Source organism: Pelobates fuscus, chromosome 12 (assembly GCF_036172605.1).
Source record: "Pelobates fuscus isolate aPelFus1 chromosome 12, aPelFus1.pri, whole genome shotgun sequence".
NCBI lineage: Eukaryota > Metazoa > Chordata > Amphibia > Anura > Pelobatidae > Pelobates > Pelobates fuscus.
Genome location: NC_086328.1, coordinates 120,221,077 through 120,233,978, shown reverse-complemented (window position 1 = coordinate 120,233,978; position 12,902 = coordinate 120,221,077). Strand labels below are relative to the sequence as shown.

The 12,902-nt window shown below is 38.7% G+C and overlaps 1 protein-coding gene across 1 annotated transcript in view; it reads left to right on the top strand.

Moving 5' to 3' along the window:
- CD44 (CD44 molecule (IN blood group)) overlaps window positions 1-12,902 on the top strand; it is a 70,264-nt gene that overhangs the window by 22,392 nt on the left and 34,970 nt on the right. Inside the window, exon 2 of the mRNA XM_063437894.1 lies at window positions 7,489-7,648. Coding sequence (XP_063293964.1) covers window positions 7,489-7,648 — 160 coding nt within the window. The remainder of the gene's footprint in view (window positions 1-7,488; window positions 7,649-12,902) is intronic.

The window sequence follows — 12,902 nt, the reverse complement described above, 5'->3', positions numbered from 1 at the left end:
TTAATTTCAGACATGCAGTTCATTGTCTCAGTCAAAGAACTCCGCACTCGACTACTTTACCCTGTGCTCCCACGTTAGCCATGCCTATGGCAAGAGCAAAATGGCAGCCAGAGTAATGGATGGATGGATATACGGAGTAACAAAAATGGAATCCAGTTGAAGAGCTTCCTGATGATGCAGAGTGCTCACAATACCCAAAACTAAACTGTCAGGGACCAATTGCTACAAATATAATATTACATTTGGAAAAATAAAAACAACAAAAAAAACAGCTTGCTAAATATTAAACATGATCAACAGTTGGCAGTTTTTAAAATACAAGATTTCTTTTTTCCAACAGAGCTTCTTTAATGATTGTCCAGATAGGATACAGGTGTCTTGTATATGTCTCTATGACTTTTAATAATACAGATAATTTGTAAATATAAACCAGGACATCTGTTCTATGTGAAGTAGTTACACTCCATGGGCTGCCTTCTCTCTCTGGCCTGCTCATGTTTCCCTGTATATTTTCCCATGTGCATTATATTAAACGAAGCACATTCCTAATTAACTTAGTCTGCGGCTGAGCTTTGCGCTGTCCCGTTAACAGTTTTACATTGTTTATGTAGAATAAAAGTTGGGTTTTCTTAATTGAGCAGAACAAAGCCAAAGCCATTTATCAATGTTTGGGTCTAAAAAAAATAAAAAAAATAAAAAAAAATCTGAATTGAAAAACAGGAATATTGTGTATCTGTGTGGATATATATATGGGAATCGCGCAATTATGTGAAAATGATAGTTTAGGAATGTCAGAAGAATGAAGAGTTAGTATCATTCTTCCTCATTAAATAGCTCGCTGGGATGTATCTTCCATATGACATGTTTTTTTTTATGGTAAAGACGAGGGTAGGGCAGCTAGTGAAGTGAAATGCATACTCCGGGCACCATAACCACTGCAGTGTGCTAACACTCTCAGTCAATAAAAAATGTCCAACGTTGATATGTCAACGCAGAACTATGAGCAGCTGCTATCCCACTAATCTTGGGCAGACCTGGACATGTATTACAAAAGATAATGCACAGATGGATTCACCCACCATACAGTGCGGTTTTAATTTTTAGTATCTGGCCGTTGAAATAATGAACAGATCTTGCAATAATATGTGAGTTTAGGTAAGCCACAGGATGGTTCATTTAATCCACAACAACATATTGAAGTTGCAGAGAAGTCAGAGAAGCAACAGACAGACATGCAGTAAATTGTAATATACTCACTATAGGTCTGCTGGGGTGCCCTCTCTATGTAACGCATGGTGCATGTCTCCTGCAGCTCAGCTCATTCAGTACTGAAGGTGGAAGTCATTCTCTTAAATGAGCGTACAAGGCTAACAAGAAGGGCTTATGGTGGATTTTTTAAAATTAATTTATTATAAATTATTAATTTATTTATTTTTGCAAAAACCTAGATTTGAGTATTCAAAATAATGCAGCATATTAACGAGGCCAAAACCTGCCAAATCCACCGAAGTTGTGTTGTTGCACTAGTGCCCCTTTAAACTTCAAAAATTGTTCCACATCACAGGAGAAAGGTTAGTTCTTTTCTGTGTTTGGCACACTAGTCACCTGATACCTGCAGAAGGCAGCTGGGTTCTCCCACAGGTGTGTCGAACGATATTGTTATGCAAGGTAGGGTATGGGTACGGCTATTTATTTCAGTGCCAATTTCTGAGAAACGCAATGCTCCTGTCTGTGAGCAATGAAATCACCCTTTGGGCCATCGTATGTAAACATAAAGGTCATAAATGGAAATTTACTGTTTTCATAGACAGGGTAAGGATAGAAAGTAATAAAAAGAGGATACATTTGGTGCACAGGGAATAACAAATAAAATAATGCACTCTGTTTGCCAAAGGTTGCAAGACATCTTTTATGAAAGTGTCCTTAAAAGGACACACCACTGCCCAAATAAAATCATAAATCACTATTTAGTAGATATACCCAGAATGAAAACATGCATGTATTTATTGTGTATTTTTTCATTGGGGGGTATATAAAAAAAAATCTTGCAAAAGCTGCAGATCTTATTTTAAAGATGGCTCCTGACACTATTTACCTTAAAGGGACACTGCCCAAATCATTGCTTAGTAGATATCCTAGCAATGAAACTGTGCATGCATTTAATTATGCATTTGTTCATTAGGTGTATACCTAAACAGCTTGACAAAGCTGCAGATCTCATGCCTGCTGCCTTTGCAAGCCCTCCCCTTCTAACCCCGCCCAGGCTTTCTGTGGCTGTCCATTCACAGACTTCCCAATGCAGCTCGAAGAGAAATCTGTGCAAGGCAGGTGCTCTGGGCAGTTGCTGCCTCTCGAGTTTATCTCCACTGAGCTAAAGAACCAGGAAGTAACAGGAGCAGCTGTCTGATTGACAGCCAAGGGGGTGTAACCAGGTTAATTTATAAAAGGTCAATTTCTATTGAAATCTGCACTTTTTGCAAAATGAAAAAAGAGGATACACTCTCCACACATAAAGCACTCTAGCAAGCTAAAATGGGTTTTACTTGTTTGCAGTGTTCCTTTAACCTCATGGTAGCTGATCATTATGTGAATCGAAGTCCAAACTAAGAGAAAAAGAAAAAGGGCAGAGAAAGGAAGTAGACATTAATGTATGTTTTACATTAGTACTTCTTTTAAGATTCTTTAAAATATGTTTGGCAGTGAGAAGGTTAAGTTATCTATGAATAATTACAACACAGGGTTTATATCTGTAGTAGAAATCCAGGAGGTTTCTCTCTTGTTTTTCCCCCGGCTGTGGCCCATAAGACATCTGTTCTATGCCCCAAAAACATTTTGATATTTATTTTATTCTTCTGAGACCCAAACAGATAAAAATAACATTTCATTTACAAAGCTTCTCGGAAGCAATGCATAACCTACGATTAATGACCTGACTCTGTATTGTGACTCTGAATATTACGCATAGCAACAGTATCCTAGCAGATGTGCTCGAAGCCGTTTTAAAGATACTGAGATTTCCCCAGCTGACCCAAAGTGAGATACAGTGTGTCCGCACAAGGAACACACAAGGAACTATTTTAAGAGATCAAATGGAGAGACGTTTGATACAACCAATGCTGTTAGAGCTATGTTCCCATGAGATACTTTAAGGCAACCATGGTCCTTCCCCTTTACAGGCTTGTAGTAGGTGCCACATAGGCATTATAGTAAATGCACACCACGGCAAAATGTTGCAGCTTTTATTTAACCCTTTATGGTGTTTTATGTAAATATAATAAACAAGAAAAGCACTAATATGTTTAGAACATTAGAATTGTGTAATACTTTATCTGTACTTGAACATGCCAACCTGCTCAGTGCTGATGTTAACATGGGCTACCAACATATCATCGCTGCTCTTTAACCCCTTAAGGACACATGACATGTGTGACATGTCATGATTCCCTTTTATTCCAGAAGTTTGGTCCTTAAGGGGTTAAGCAATATTAAAGGCACCATAACAACTTCATAGACATTTAGTTGTTGTGGTTTGGTGAAAAAGATATTTATTTATTGATTAAAAATATTGGCTACATCTCAAGAATTGATTTGTCTTTAAATTATGTTGCAATTTGTTGCAAATAATGATAAACCCCCAACTTGGTGATGGTGCCTTTTTCTGTTGTTGAACTTGTAGCATGTCAAAGGATGTAGGCAGCAATTATCGTGCTATTTTCTGGAATGCCAAAACGTGGACGATTGGTATTCATAGGGGGGCTACTTACAGAAAACCTGCTGGAGGTATCGTGTTCTTACGGCCTAGCAGATATTAAATAATCTGTGCCTGTAATGTAAAAAAGACAATCCCTTACTTTTCATGAAAACTTGATTAGCAGGCTGCTCTGCTTCGAGAGGTTTACATGACATTAATGAGTGTATTAAATCGAAATTTAAAGAACTGGATACTCTACATTCTTGTCTGCTTTGGCAAGAAAATCTTTATCAGAAAATGCTCCAGACTGCAGATGGAATGAACGCTGCCTCTTTTAATTTAAAATCACGTTATTACATTTACATGAAGAGGGAGTTAAATAAAAAAATGCAGATAACTATTTACGAGATGCTTCTGCGAATATTTGCATTCACGGATTAATAAAGATAAATAAGTCATCCCTGCTTGTTTCTGCTGAAGCAATCTTATTACACAATTTAGAATATTTTTCATGGCTAAGGGTGGAACTAGACATTTAATCTATCCAACAACAACATCAATGATGCAATCAAACTTATTAATGATATGTAACACTGTCAGGGTATTGGGTGGAATCGTGTCTTAACGAGAGTACAGTACAGGGTTTCAAACAATTGGGTAATATGGAATAGATGTAACAACATGCTCAAAGCTTGTGCATTTTGTTTCACAATTTCAAAACTGGTGCATTCTCTCAATGGATAAATCTGTCAGGATAAAACTGATTGTAAAAAGCAAATCCCTTATTGCAAATGTAGAGAAAAGGAATAGAAAAAAAAAGGAATACCAGGCCTTAGAATGTTTGGACTTAACAAGAAAAGAAAGGCGCTTCTAATAGGTAGAGCGAAACCAGGAACAAATTGAGGTCAGGCGCGCCAGAAATCGGAATAGCCGAGTAACAAGCCAGGGTTTGGTACAGAAAGGAAATTAGAATGGTCAGACACAGGAAGCAGACAATGAATATCAAAACTCAGCTTCCACATACTGCCACTGCCCTACCCATCGCACACCTAACTGACTCGAGAAAAGATCCAGGAAAACTGGCACATGCATCAATCCGAGTCAGCGACAGGCACAGCAAGGGAGAAGGTTTTGTGCCAATAAATCATGCAAATAGATAAGAAGAAGGGGTATCGCCTTCATGTACTTCTTGAGGTAGAGGTGTTTTCAAAAGTAGTAGAATATGTGGAGACAGAAAATATAGCAAAAGGTAGTGTAGTATATCTGTGACAATTAAAAATATGAAAAAAAGGAATTGCACTCACAGTTTGGAGAGCTAGGATAGCTCTCTCTAGATGCGCCTGGGCGGTATAACCCCCACCTACGGATATGTGGTGTCTTCTTATCTTAAAATGCCGTAGGGCAAAGAACCTTCAACTGGATGATATCAGCCTCGCCTTACTGGCTTATTGGGAAGTAGGTTGTATATGCAAAATGCAGAATAAAATACATAGTGCTCATTGATGCAAATATATGTTTGATAAAAAAATATGAGAGGTACTCACAAGTATGGAGCAAATTAGGGTATTACTCACAACACAGCACTTCTGGAAACACCTCTACCTCAAAAAGTACATCAAGGCGCTAACCCCTTTGCTTATTATCTGTTTGCACTTTTTATTGGATCGAGAGACCCTGGTTTGGATGTTGTGGCTGCCTACCTATTATAACACATGCACAGTAGAGATCAAGCTCCCATATATTCTGAATGATAAAAGTGGGTATACAAATATTACATTATTGATCTAATTCAAATACAATTGTATCTACCGTAGTTTAAATCTTTCTTTAAAGAACAGAGATAATAAAATGATCCTTATTATATATACTTTATTTCATATTTTAAGAGCACCTCTCATAAGAAAACATTATGCAGGAATGTTCAAATTTAGTCTATAATTAAGTATTAGTACGGAATCCATTGGGGCCAGCAGAAACGCTTCTGTTCTGTGTTTTAAGGGTCCTTGAATAAAGTTAGGATTGGTAATTACACATTACCCTAGGAATCTGCTGCCTGGACAGGGGGCACTAATTTTATGCTTTTTAGCCGAGTAGGATACACATGGCTATAAAACTGTGATACAGACGTCTTTAATAGCAGCCTGTGGATCCAACAAGAAAACCAATTGCTATTTTGAAGAGTTGAAAGGGTTTTTTTTTCCCCTCGTATTTCAAACAAAATTGAAAATTGTTTCAATATGTTTTTTTTGTCTTCTTTCGGGTCAGCAGCATCAGTAATGAGTAGAAGGTTCCATTTGATTGACAATATTCTTTTTTTAAATTGAAAGTTCTACGTAGCTATGTCACCATGTCTCTTAAATTCTGCCCTGATAGCTAACAACTTGTAAACCATTATTATTATGTAATATTTATAATTGTATTATGATACAGAAAGGTATTATTTCATTGCATCTTACATTATTAAAAACGGTTCTGGAGTTGTGGCTACATATAATTAGTTTGAATAGGTGGTATATATATATACACACACACATATATTATCTTAGGTGATAGGGAGTCATGATACATGAAATTAGACTGATGACTTAAACTGGAAAATTATCTCAGTGAGTCATTCTTTAAGGACAGGGGTGCCCAAAAGGTAGATTCCCCAGATGTTTTCAAACTACAACTCCCATGATACTTTGCAAAGCATCTGTTTTAGGACAAAAAAAAATTGAAACATTGAAATAAAATGTGCAAAAGAGGATGGATGGGGGAGATCACAGAATAAAAGCATCTGACGCGTTTCGTACACCATAGAGACCAGAAGTCTCAACAAGCAGATGTTTGAAAAGTGTGTCCATAGCATCAATGAAAGAAACCATCAGATTAGGGACACTGTAAGCACTTTAACAACTTTATTTTATTAAGCGTATTATTAAGCTCGTAAGGAAGAAGTAACTCTAGTAGCGGTCTACTAGAAACTAAAGGTGTGATTTAAAAAAAAAATGCAAACATTGCCGTTTGTGAGAAAGAAAGAGTATTGTTGCTTATATGCAATGTTCTGCAAGATGTACCCCCTACACCAGACTGCCGCGTGCGCACACAGGGTCAGTGTTATATATTTGCATCTTTATGCTTGCACACTATAGACCCGGTGTGTGGGCCCATATTGTGTCTTCTACCTGCTGATTCAGATCTGCTGGATCACTGAGTAATCAGCATTTTAACATATAAGCTGCTCCATAGACATATCATTGCCTTAACATCTTAAAACTGACGGCATTGTTTGCTGAGTGCTAGGTTACTCTCCCTATGCCAAGCACATGAAATATTGCTCTCTTTCTGGACTATGATCTCACCAAAATCCAGCTGTGGTTATCTGTGTTTTACAGTAGGATTGCATTGCTGTGGACGTAAGATTTTCATGCTTTAAAAAAATATATAATAATAATGGACTATTTAAGAGCCCATCTGTTTTTCATATCTCTGCTTCTCTATTGTAAAAAAAAACAAACAAAAAAACATTCTTGCTTAGTTTGTTTGTGCAATGTTCTATTGCAGGGGTCCTCAAACTCCGGCCCCCCAGATGTTGCTGAACTACAACTCCCATGATTCTCTGGCTATCTATGTAATTCAAAGGATCAATGGGAGTTGTAGTTCAGCAACATCTGGGGGGGGGGGCGGAGTTTGAGGACCCCTGTTCTATTGTATAACAGCCAACGTTACTGGCATCTCTCTGTTACTTTGATTTTATAAAGTTCTGTCCAACAGCTCCTATAAAGTTCTTTACCAATTCTTCCTGTTGATTACAGCTATCAGTTGCCGTTTCAAAGGAGTTTTCCATGTGGAAGAAAATGGTCGATACAAGATTTCTCGAGAAACAGCTGAGGACGTCTGTCTATCCCTTAATAGCACTCTTGCAGACTTTGAACAAATGAAAATAGCTTATGATGTCGGCTTTGAGACTTGCAGGTACATACATTTATTTTACTAATGTTTTCGAGTTTTTTTTAACAATGGCCCCTGACACTATTTATCTTAAAGGAACACTGTACTGTCAAATGCAAAAAAAAAAACCCAAAAAACAACCAACTACCCGCTTATTAGTAGATATCCCCTCAATGAAATCATGCATGCATTTAATTATGCATTACTTTATTGAGGTATATCTGAAAACAGCTTGCAACAGTTGCAAACCTTCTAACCCAGCCCAGACTTTCTGCCCAATCACAGACTTCCCAATGCAACTCAATGAGAAGTCTTTGCAAGGTTGGGGCCGGTCAATTAGACACTGTCTGCCTAGTCCACCCTTAGATGGCTGGCCATGTGAGTGGCATGCATTCACACCAGGCTGATCTTCCAATTCTTCAGACAAACCTGCCCCCTTCCTGTCCCGCCCACCGACCTCCCACTTCACGGAATATCGATGTTGGGTAGGAGGTATAGATTTGATTGAGAGATCAAAGTGAGATATTAGCGTAGGGTACGCGTGTGAACTTGTCCTGTGAGTTTCCCATCTCCAGTAGATAAAGGACTCTTGAGAGGTTTAACTGTTTTAGTGTTTTCTGTCGATAAGATTCTGTAATTATGCCAGTAATAATTGTCAGCAACAGGCCCAATCGGCTCATAATCTGGTGCTGTCTGTGGATCTCGGTTATACATCCAGACACACCAACAATATGGAGCTCCTAGGAAAGAGGGACAGAGGGATTTGGGTCCAATATAGGGACTGCCCCTCCTAAAGAAGGCCAGTTGGGAGGTATGTGACATGCACACCCTCCAGACATTAGCTACTGTTTAACATTTCTCAACTGATTATCTGTCCCAAGTTTGGGAAAAACAATGTGGGAGTGGCGGGTTATGCAACATCTGGAAGATCTTGTGATTTTGAGCCTCGTGATAAACTCTTAGGGCTATTTACTAAACTCCAAACTGTAGCAAGTTAAAATATGAATGGCAAAAAGTCAGCAATTTTGACATTTGGAATATAATTTGCTGCAATTCCAGGTTTAGTGCATCAATCTCTGTTTTTTAAAGGGTTACTCCAACTGTGCTGGTCTGCTCCCAAAAAGTTAAAATCAAGCTACAACTCACCTCGAGCCAGTGCCAAGGCAAAGTTCTCCCTGCAGCACCAAATTCACATTAGCTAACGGAACCTCTTGTTTCGGGATAGCTTACGATTCCCCAATGGCGAGGGGTTAAACGCTGCACAAAGAGACTCCAGTAACCATGACCATTTCTGATCACTGGTCACAGTGCTTGAAGTAACCCTTTAAGGAGAGTTTCTGTGTATGACTGTTAGCACACTGGGGTGCATCAGAAAGTTATATTGATTTAATTAAACTCCAAGGGTGTTTCGCAATGTGGGGAATGAATTACTCACTAAACTGGAAAAAGCAAAATTTAGGCCACAACAGCCGAGAGGTAAAAATAGCAGCATTTTGTATTTTCAGTTTTCTCATTTTTTCCATTAGTTTTCCAATTCAGCTGTTATGGTCACAAAGTTTCATCATCAGTTCTCGCTTGCTGCGTAGAGAACTGCAGTTATGGATCATGGTCTGAGTCACTAATAGGTGGATATGCTAAGCTAGATTCGTCAGATAACTGCTGCCAAATTACAGGGTTCTCTGCAGAGCGATTGTGGGTTTTGGCGCCAGGCTTGTATGAAAATTCCATAGGTTCTACCGTATTACATCATTTAACAGTCCAAAACATCTGAAAGACAGCTATCCCTCTTCATTAAAGAGAGAGCAATAATTCACTTTACAATTGATTTCTGTCATATTGTCAATACAATTATAAAACATGCCTGTACGTATTGCCTCAGTAAGTATCCAGTATAAAATCACAAAGAGTTGCAATAGTTTATTCTCATATAAGCTATTACTGGTTGCTGGCCGTGAACCAAATTCTCGCTGTATCAAGATTGGCTGAAGTTACAAAGTAGCCAATCAAAAGAGAGTGTTCTTATATTATCTCCCCACAAATCTCTTTACATCCTTTCTTTGAAGGGACACTGTAGGCACCCAGAACACTTCAGCTCATTGAAGTGGTCTGGGTGCAATGTCCCATGTCCCTCAACCCTACAGTGGTGATTATTGCAATAATTCCCTGCTAGAGTTAATTACTCCTCTTGTGGCTGTGTACAAGACAGCCACCAGAGGGACTTCTGGGTGCTTGGACTACTTTTGGTCGCCTAAATGACGCTATGCATGAGGACGTCAAGCGTCACCGCAATCGCCATGGGAAAGCATTGATTAATGCGAGCGAGGGGGCCACTGTAGGAACCTATGGAATCCTTTTAAATTACAGAAAAATGCATAACTTGCAAGACCCATGCTTTTCAAATATGTATAAATTTCCATTTATCTCGGTGTGCCATTTCATATGAAATATACGGGCATTGATGTCCTTTGAAAATACTAATCAGGAATGGTGACATGTACGCTCAGAAAGATGCTTTGGAAAATGTTTTAACTCTTTAGCCACCGCGTTACTATTTGGATTCCAATTCATTACAATCCAGAGTTTATTGAATAACACAGTCAGCTTTTAAATAATAGACAACAGTTTTATTATAGGCTGCTGCTAACCTTTTGTGCTCAAATCCATAAAATAAAACATATTTTATAAGTATTATATAAAATACGTTGACATGTTAAACGCAACATCTCCAAAGGTTATCTGTTTTCTGTTTTTGTTCTTCTTTAACTATAAAAAATGAAACCCTGCAGAGGGCAACCAGCACAACAGGAAGAAAACGAAAAACTAACTGGACTTTCTTTTCCTTTCTGTAACGCATCATTGACATATGTACTATCATATGGCTTTTGCACAAGCCTAACAATGTTACTTTACCATACGATCTGCCATTGCAAAAATAAAGATTTTAAAAAACAAACAAAAAAAAATAACATAAAATACGTTGGAGTACCCGGCAGGAAGGATGCCCGTCGCAGGCGGCGACGGAATATCGGCAGCCTCCACTGCACCCAAAAGGGGAATGCCTCGAACTCACTGAGCTCTCGAGTCAGTGGTAAGAAGATGCCACCCTTTACAAAGGCCTGGGGTTGGAGGGGGTCCCTGCCCTGGGATCGCCGCTCCGACATCCTGTGCCATATCGTCCCTGATGACGGCTTGCTACGAACCGGCGTGGGCTGAAAGAGACTGATCTGCAATCCCACAGTCCACTCTAAACCTAGCCTCTTATGTTATGTCTTAATTTCTAACTGCCGGAATGCTTTGCATCTCCCTATAATCTTTTTTGCAGATTACATGCAGATTAAATTGGCTACTGCTGATCCCTGACACAAGAGAAGGGAATGTAGAAAAATACCCCTTACTTGCACTACCCTTATGTTTAAGCCTACACCCCTCGATACAGTATGAAAATGTGCACTGTATTTATATCGCTATGCCCTAAGAAGTCAATGTTTCTAACTATAACAATTGCATATGCTGTCAGGACACTGCAAAATCGTATGTACCTGTTTGCTCTCGTTATTCATCAGCAACTTGTATTAGCCTGTCTAAACAGTCATTATTGCATGCATACATTAATGTTAGAACTGGTACGCACAACCTGTTATTAGTTTACCGTGCTTGCTTTTGTCTATATGTCTATATGTTTAATGGTGAATCTACCTAACATGTGCCTCAAACGTCTGACCTTAACACAGCATAGCAGCATAACATGATGGGCAGCGATAGGGCTGTAGACTGACCTAATGAGTATTAACCATACCTCCATGACAAAGACAGCAAATGTACTAGGATACGCAGACCATGAAGTAATAAAAAAAAATAAACTAATACGACATAGCACGACAGAGAGGCACTAGTCACATTGGATGAACCACGCTTGACTCATTGGCCCTCACTTTAGCCTGTTGCTAATACGATATCGTTCATCAACACACAAAAATATAAAATGAGGCATCACTGTTCTGAAAATGTAAGTGAACACTGTTTGCACTGTTTCGACCCTGTTTTGTAAATCACTTATGCATCTCCCTTTCTTTATTCTGTACCCCTCACGTATGCCTTAATAAAAGAAAGATTGACACAATAAAATACGTTGGAGGGTTAACAGTATGGAATGTTGACAGCCATACAATGGGCTACCATGTTAATAGATTAAAACAGCCGCTTAATGAAACCGCTATTGGCTGTTAAGCTGTCATTCCCTAACATTCCACCGGGGTGTGGTTACATCAGCTAGCATACACTGGACTCAACTTTTATGGATTCAGTGATAACTTTATTAGACAGTGCTACTGGCTGCTATGAGCACATTCCAGAACATTCCAAATGGATGGGACAAGCACATGGATAGAACAACCACAAACTGTGAGAGCCATGTTACATTGTTTAGTTCATTTAATACATGACTGTATACACCTATGTACGTAGATAAGCAAAATATACATAGAACATATGTATACATTGAATAAACAATGCTAAACAAACAGGTAATGCTTACACCTTAAGGAGTTTTTTTTTTACCCTTTTGTCCTGACGGATAAACAGTTGCGTTTATAGAAAATTCTATTTGTTGTACAAAAGCAGTGAGTCAATGCTTTCCTGTGGGGAAGCCCTAATGGCCTGTGGTGCTTGTCAAGCATGTTCATTAGGACTCCACATCGGATGACATCCACTTTAACCCTTTATATCGCTGGGGGGGGGGGGGGGGGGGAGGGGTGAAGGGGGGGCGGAGAGGTAGCGGGGGCTAAGGATCACATCAGTGTTATCTTTGTATTCTTAACTAAAGTGTTCCTTTAACCCCTTAAGGACCAAACTTCTGGAATAAAAGGGATGTGTCCTTAAGGGGTTAATAATGTGTTAAATACTCTGCAGACATCACTAACAATTATTTAGTATTTCAATACTCACTGTAGCAAATCCCAATCCTTGTATACATCATGTGAATCAGTGCTGTTTACAGTGTGAACCAGCTCTAATAACTTAATAAAAATAAAATTACAAAGTAAAACAAATGAGCAATTCCCCAATTTATTGTATTGTATTGTATCACGTGGGGTGTAAATAGCTTCTTTTGAAGTTACAGTTACTGGCTGAACATCGCCAGTATGTTGAAAGGCTATGCTAAAACCATCAATTAATGTTACAAAGAGAGATCTGTCAGCAGTATTCAGAAGATCTACGTATGAACAATGCATTTTATCATTAAGATGCAAAATCAAAATCAGTATTTTTATTGTTAGTG